The sequence below is a fragment of the Spea bombifrons genome, chromosome 1 (genome assembly GCF_027358695.1).
Source record: "Spea bombifrons isolate aSpeBom1 chromosome 1, aSpeBom1.2.pri, whole genome shotgun sequence".
NCBI classification, from domain to species: domain Eukaryota; kingdom Metazoa; phylum Chordata; class Amphibia; order Anura; family Pelobatidae; genus Spea; species Spea bombifrons.
The window spans coordinates 105,516,836-105,524,484 of NC_071087.1; the positions used below are offsets into that span (position 1 = coordinate 105,516,836).

General features: G+C 41.5%; 1 protein-coding gene across 1 annotated transcript; it reads right to left on the reverse strand.

Moving 5' to 3' along the window:
* Nucleotides 1-2,037: 2,037 nt before the first annotated feature.
* Nucleotides 2,038-7,649, reverse strand: ZNF367 (zinc finger protein 367). Its single transcript, XM_053467550.1, has 5 exons — nt 7,213-7,649; nt 4,183-4,333; nt 3,694-3,813; nt 3,466-3,604; nt 2,038-2,723 (listed from the first exon to the last, which is right to left on the reverse strand). The coding sequence occupies exons 1-5, from the start codon at nt 7,618-7,620 to the stop codon at nt 2,489-2,491; spliced, it is 1,053 nt and encodes a 350-aa protein (XP_053323525.1). The 5' UTR covers nt 7,621-7,649; the 3' UTR covers nt 2,038-2,488.

Genomic DNA, 7,649 nt, shown 5'->3' on the forward strand with positions numbered 1-7,649 from the left:
TGTCAATTATTGTAAATATATTCTAACATTCATTTAACAGAACCTCCAGCATTTGCACTTTAGTATATAATAGCTGCGTGGTCCCCTCGAGAGAGAGAAATTCTGTAGAATCCCTCCCTTCCACCCAGCTCATACGTAACTGTCTGAATTTTAACACGTTAAAGTACTACAATATGGATTCTGCGTTGGTGAATCTGCATGGGACACTGGTGCGTCCCTCTAAATCCAGCTCACCCCAGCACTACACGTACCTCACTAATTGGTATAATACTATAATTTATAATTTAGTGACTTTGCCTAATTCCTTGTTTAAAAACATGTGCCCCCCCTCAGGATAATAGTAAGACTAATTTAAAGAGGATCTCTACATTTTATGACTAGTTAACTTCATTCACCCAGGTCATTTGCTTTTGACCTGAATCTTCCAGTGACTTAATTTGGGATCTGTGCCGTGATTACATTTCCTAAAGTTTAGGGTCACAAGGAAACAAGCTGATGCGACAGTACAGTTAAACAATCTGACAAGGGCAATAAGGAAGGTATAGATCCGTTGTCCAAATGTCTGATTCACCATCAGCTACAGTACATAGCATGTCTAAGGAGAGCCCTGGCCCATGGTTGGAACTGAAGACAATGCAGGTTATTAAACCAAAATACAGTGTAGAAAAAACAACTCATTCCCAATTGAAATACACACATTTTTGGCAATTTCTGTGTTATTTTTCACAATGTGACACCTACCGTATTCGCTCAAAAACCTCCAGCCCATAACCACAAATTATGAATGGCAAAAAATAAATACATGAACACCACAGAAATTAAATTAAAAAGGTTTTATTTAAAAGCACCAAATACATTTTTATACTAGTAACTCATGGCAAACTACAAACTTAGCTGTAAGCAGGTTAACACTTTAAAAACCACATTTTTAGAACAAAAGGCAGTCTTAAAACATTTAAGGTTACTTAATTTTATCCCTTTTTGGAAATAAGTGCGCAGCAAAGTTATTTTCTAACTTTGCCTATAGTCAAAGAAAAAAAGCATTGTGTGCAAAGTGTGGGGCGCAGACAAAAGAAATGCTCAAAGTTATTTAAAATCTCATACTTGGCAGCATGAGAGCTGGATATTGTTTTAAAAGAAAAATGAGGGACAAGCATGGTCCAATGCCTCTTAAGTGCTTTACGTTCGAATTTCATTTCCCTAGCCAGGGTGACAATTCTATTTTGATGCAATTGGTCCGTTTAGGGAACTGTCTACTAAGCAGAGATAGGAGTCATCATTAAATAAAGAGTATTACATCAGAGGGTTACTATTTAAATGATTAGTGAAAAACATACTTTCCAAGCGCACCCAAAACAAGGTATTGTGAATGCAAAAAGTCCTGGTGTTATACTCTTAAGTATCAGATTAACAAAAAAAGCAGATACATGTTTTCCATGTGGATTACTGCTTGGCTGTAGTTACACTATGAAAAGTAAGAGACAAGAAGGTTGCATTATTCATTTCTCATCTTAAAAGCAAACAGTGAACCGCCCCACTTGTGGCCAACACACAAATTGCTATTTTAAAGCTCATGGCTAGTGAACCATGGATAAGTCCTTTTTCTGACGTTCCTAATTAACAGAGTCATTTAGCACAAAGGTTGGCATGTTAAAGCTATAAAATAAAAAGGTGGCTTTTAGGCAATTTGCAAAAAAAAAATAAAAAAAAATATATATATACGTCCTAAAAGCCGATTAAAATTAGTGTTTGCAGAAAGTCTAAAAATAGTTTACTACACATCAAGTCCTCCTTGTAAAATACCTTCTTGTATAGATCGAGTGCTTTACTACACCATAGGACCCATTTTATGGGCAACTCTTTCTAAAAGGTTTATATTTTGCAAGCTTAACAGCAGACTTAATAGATCTCCGTTCAAAAAAAAAAATATCTGAAATATCTTAAAGTGACACTGCAGTTTGAGACACTGAAACACAGAGAAATGTCAAACATTTCAGGCATCGCCACCAAATTTCCAGTTTTCCGTACTAAAAATGGTTGTTTATAGAATGTACCTTACAAAAAAACTTTCCCAGAGGAAGGCTAATTGTGCTGCAAAAGTCTGCATGTTTATTTATTATTTAAATAGCATGTTAAGCTTGTAAAATCCAACATCCACACAGATGTATAAATCATCCCTGCCTCTTTACGGTTCCATATTTACAAAAATATTTATATATAAAAAAACACTTTACAACTATCTTTTTCCATAAAAAGTGCAATTCTCTCTTGCTCCCAGTTAGGAAGCAACGACATTCTTCATAAAAATTCTACAGGATAGCAGCCTATGTCAAGCAAATAAGGTGCTTAGCTTATTACCCCAAAACAGTATACTGTAGCCACCGTTTCGCTCCAAGGGAATACACAATCTAAATTATGACCCATTGGAAGAAAACGTAGAGGAAATACTGCTAGGGTAGGACATTTCGTACATGTGAATTCGGTAGGGTTACTGACGCAGCTGGGCACTAGCCAGATTGGCTAGCTCAATGAGGGCCAGAGCGCCATGCATACGCTCCCGCTGTTCCTGTAAGCGATGGCGGGCAGAGGTGTGAGGGCCATTTTTCTCATCCTCGTCTTCATCTGACTGAAGATACTCCAATGGGTCCTGCTGCTCCTGGTCTGCTTTTTGGAGGGACTTAACTTTTAACGTGGGTGGCAGCTGCTCTTGCGCATCCCAGTGCCTAGGGGCAGAAGATATAATGGCAATTTAACACCTTAGCTTGACATTTTTACATTGTAAGCCATTGCACATTATTCATTTTGCAGTTTAATGCACCTTGTAACTAAATGATCTGTATCGCTGATGTACGCTAAAGAACCCAGGTGCTCATGCTCACTATTATAAAAGTTAGCATAGGACATAGGTCTGATTTATACTTCTTTGCACTAGCTTGCTGGTGTGGGTTGATGTGGAAAGTGCTTGCACAGCGCAGAAGGACAAAAGTGCAGATTAGGTGTTGTCAACCTGCTCAGCTCACACTTCACCAAGCATTACACTCAAGACCATGCTAGTTTCACCAGCTATGGTATGTCATTTATCCCATACAGGTGGATGAGACTGTGGTCGCCACCTGTGGTCCCCAGAAATGCTGGGCGGCTGGCTCAGATCCTAACCCTGGACTGAAGGTACCCCCGCCACCAATGTCACAGGAGCTCCATAGTCCGACCGACTACCCTACACTGAGTCTCGGCTAGTGACTGGGAAACCGGGGAAAGAGTGTGTTGTCCCAGGCTAAGGGAGCACAAGTAAGCGGCTGTGCTCCCTTAGCCTGGGACATGGTGACATGGTACTTATTGCAATGCAGAAATGTAAGCCAATGATCCTCAAAGCATAAGCTTAACAGTAAAAATAAATGGTAAGGTATTCAGTTTGTTATTAAGGTTACGATGTGCATTCACGTAGGAATTTAATACTACACTCACTTTGCCAGCCATTCTGCTGTTTCCTTGTTATCAGCGGATTGGAGTTTGCTTGCTTTACTGCCTGGTTCTTCCCTCCTTAGTCTTGCATACGGATGCTTAGAGCAGTGTCGATTGGCATGTGTAAACCGACTCATACACCCTAAGAATAAAGTTATATTTAATTTGTACCAAAACAATGAACTGACAATCTTTTCTGGGCGTTTGGACAGGGGGAAAAAGTGGAGTTACCATTTTCTGAGCATACAAAAGGTTTCTCTCCCGTGTGAAGACGTTGGTGTGTTTTCAGTTGTCCACTTTGCACAAAAGCTTTGCCACATTCAGGGTAGTCACAAAGATAAGGTCGCTCACCTGTTGGGAGTGGGGAAACAAGAGTGTTTAAAAAAAAACAAACAATCAGGGATTCCTTCAGCACTGGAACGATAAGCTATAGCAGCTATGCAAGTGTTAGAACATCAATGAAGTAGAGCAGTTTTAACCTCTACTAAGGAGCTCTTGCAAACTGGGTTTTCCCTACATTGCAGGGTCAATTGCCCAACACATTGGGTATTCAGAGCAGGAACAGCAAGATATACAGCTGTTCAAATCAAAGGTTGAAATGGAAGTTTTGCTAATGGTTTGTAAAGAGGTCTCGCATAGAAAGCTTGTTAAATTAATGTTAATTCCACAGGTGCAACAACACAAGGCTCTTGAGGGATTTTTCACAATTTGTTTACTCACCAGTATGTGTTCTTTTATGGGCTTGTAAAGACTTTTCACGAGGAAACACCCTGTTGCAGATATTGCACCTGATCCTACTGGAAGAGAGCTCGCCTTCACTGATCAAGTCTCGAACCGTTTCTGCTCTTGGACGGCCACGCCGAATTCCATCCTGTATAGAAAATGTACATTGTTTCAATAACTACATGATCTTTCTCAGTTGCAGCTGTAAAATAAGTCATACCCTTATTAAGCAACAGCAATACAGGATTTCATAATCCGGGTGTTCAGGGGATGGAAAACAACTCACAATATGGGCTATAAAACGCAGGCTTACACCGGCAAAAATCTGCCTTCAAGCTGTAGCATGCAGAATACTTCAGTCAAGCCTTGGTCGGCCTTATTTCATAAACGGTTACAATCTGTCTTAGTCAATACTAATCTCTTTAAAGATTATATTATAGCATTGAATTAAAGCAAACCTTTACAAAACCGCAAGTGGTAAATAAGCAGGACATTGCGTGCCAAACAGTCCTGGTCAGTTGTGTTATGTGGAAATGCTACCCACAGTGGAGGGTGGCTGGATTGGAAGCATTGGGCACCGTGGTCATGGTCCACCACTACACAGTACAATGCATCACTTCCAATAAGGCACATGTCTGACTCCAACAGCTTCAGGACATTCAAAGACACATAATGAGATGATAATAAAGGAAGAAGCTGGGTACATACTCCTTGCAGGCAAGTATGCTAGTACAAGTGTCTTGAGCAGCTTTATCCAGAGTAAAATGTCACAACATCATCTCAAACGAATAAAAAAAACAAACAGTAAGACACCAGCATCCACAAGAAAACCCAACACTAAATTAAAATGCTTATTCACACCATTAAAAGTTCACTACAGCACACAAAAGCAGAAATTATTAAACTGAGAAATAAAATAATAAAAGGGATATTAAAAAGGTTCTTCCAGCAAAAATAAAGCTCCTACTCGACCTAGAAGATGCTGACGTTTGCCAATCTGGAAAGCACTACCATTGAAATAAACTGAAGGACTTTCCACACAAGTGCACGTGGTTCAGAGAACAGGGAAAGGAAAAACAGCAAATGCATGTGGGGGCCCTGTCACATGCGTTTATAAATACAGATTAAAAATGGAAAGGTACCGCACAGCTACGAAATGCATTAAAGTGCATATGATGGCAGAAGAGTCCCACTTCAGAAAGTCCTAAATCACTATATGAAGATGTGATAATTGACCCTTATATGAAACAAAAGCATCCAAAAAAAAAATAAAAAAATTAATGTTGAACAACTTTAAAGCTGGATGGCACAAAATATTAGTATAGCGGCAGAAAAAAAGTACATATAAAGAGGGGAAATGTTTACCCCATCGCTTACGGGGGAGATGCATTCATAGTGAGAGAGACTGCATCATCTCCCCAATTTGCATCCACCCATTCCCCCATCACAGCTATTTTGCATGCAGGAGATGTGCTCAGCATAACACAGCACCAGCTAGGTAAGAACTGCGGGCACTGAGGATCAACTGCAAAAATAGTCAGGTCATGGAGGGCAGCTTCAGGTGTGAGCCCCCACCATTTTTTTTTTTAGTATGTATATTGAAGTACTCAAAACATTCTTTACTGGGGCTGACAGGAGCTTCTTGGTTATTTTCGGTGTTAGTAAACAATTTAGCTTTGAACTGTTTGTGTACAATACTGATGCATACGGTATCAAACTTCCCTTGCAAAAAAGTTACTGTGGAAACATATTAACAAAATAAATAAATACAAAAAACCTTCCCGATCAGGCATGAGATGCTGTAAATCTCACACACTCACAAAAAATTAACACATGTTAAAACATTCTGCTACAGAAGGTGAAGGCAGCGCCGCTCTCGACAAACAATATCAAGTACATATATGGAATTAATAGCGTGTACCGCCCAAGATCATGCAGCTGCGAGAATAAATACTTTTTTATTCCATGATAGCTTTTTATTTTAGTGACTTGTGTAACAGTTCCTGTCCGGGATATAAAATTAGTAACTGTGACAAGCCGTCTGCCATTGAACTTCTACAGCAGCACCAAGATAAAAAAAAATAAACGCTAAATGGTAACAGCCCACTCAACTGGCACCAAATGGGGAGGAAAAATGTGCCATCTAGTGGGACCCAATTAAATAGACTGACAATTAAATCGTTTATTTTTCTCAGTTTATAGTAAACCACAGGATGTTTACATTATGTATCAACATAGCAAATATTTACGCATTTACCTTATTTCCAGGCCACCCTTTGGGGGGTGTGACGTTGCCATTAGATTCTGGCAGCCTTAATGGGTAATGTGAATGCATCGAGCACTGGCATTTCGCAATAAAGGGGGTTTTCCCACCGTGGATTGCCAACCCTTTTTGGATTAAGAAATCTAATGACACACAAAGGGTGAATAGGCTTCCAGGTGATGTCTTCAGCATAACAAGCAAACGGCACGGGTAATGCCATCCGAGAAATTAAGGGGCAATTTGTCATTTGGGGCAAAAAAAGAACCAAAAATGCCAATAGCCAAAGTACCTTTATACCAGTATACTCTGATCAGGGCGTTCTTTAGCATGTGAACATTAGATACACAGCCCCAAAAGCCGGACGATGCCATCCAGTAGGGTTGGCAGCAGGTTTAGCATGGGGCAGTGTACAGGCCTGACAGCTGGTGATGACTGATGGATCGCTGAGCAGCATGCCTGCCAAGGCACATGGGGGCAAATGGTTTCATTCAAAAATCTTTAAGAACGGATTTTTAAAGGGACAGTCCAGGACCCGCGCTTTTTGGCCATGGGGGAAAAAACACAACATGTCACGACATTCTTTTAATAGTATTGGTGCCGTGAATATTAAAATAAGCGGAGGACCTCCGTGCGTGGGTGGTAATGACCATAGGCTTACCCCAGCGTTAAGGCCTAATAAGAACGAAGCTTTCAACCTTAGACAGGGCCATTGCTGCCCCCAAACCCAGGTATTTAACTCCCGCGGTCCAGCTCCCTGTTCTCACCTTCAGATTCCCGGCATTTTCCTCGCCTCTCACAGACCCAGCAGCAGCTTCTCCGGTGCCGATGACATCAGCAATACGAGACTTGGCGCCGCCGCCGTCCCGTGTGGAGATCGGGGTTTCGGCGGGCGGCTGCTGGTGCCTAGCGGGAGGTCCCGGGCTCAGAGTCACGTTGTGCGCGTTTTCACCCCATCGCCACGGGTAAACCATGAAGTCACTAAACCCAGGGCTGGTGGGTTGAGCACCTCTAAGAACCCCGGTAGAGAACGGAGTGCGAGGCGGCTTCAATGGAGTGTGGGCGGAGGAAGGCGATACGGCCTTGATAACGGACACAAGAACCCGGCGCGGAGGAGATGTGTCTTGGGAAGGAGGCGACTGGAGATGCGGAGAGGAGCACACATCGGACATCATTCTGCTGTGGGGGCGGCTCTGAATCCTGG

Coding starts and splice junctions, on each gene's coding strand:
- ZNF367 (XM_053467550.1), bottom strand. CDS start 7,620: ATGATGTCCGATGTGTGCTCCTCTCCGCATCTCCAGTCGCCTCCTTCC. Junction 4,334..7,212: donor AAAATGCCGGGAATCTGAAG/GTGAGAACAGGG, acceptor TTTTCTATACAG/GATGGAATTCGGCGTGGCCG. Junction 2,724..3,465: donor ACAGCAGAATGGCTGGCAAA/GTGAGTGTAGTA, acceptor TTCTGCCCCTAG/GCACTGGGATGCGCAAGAGC.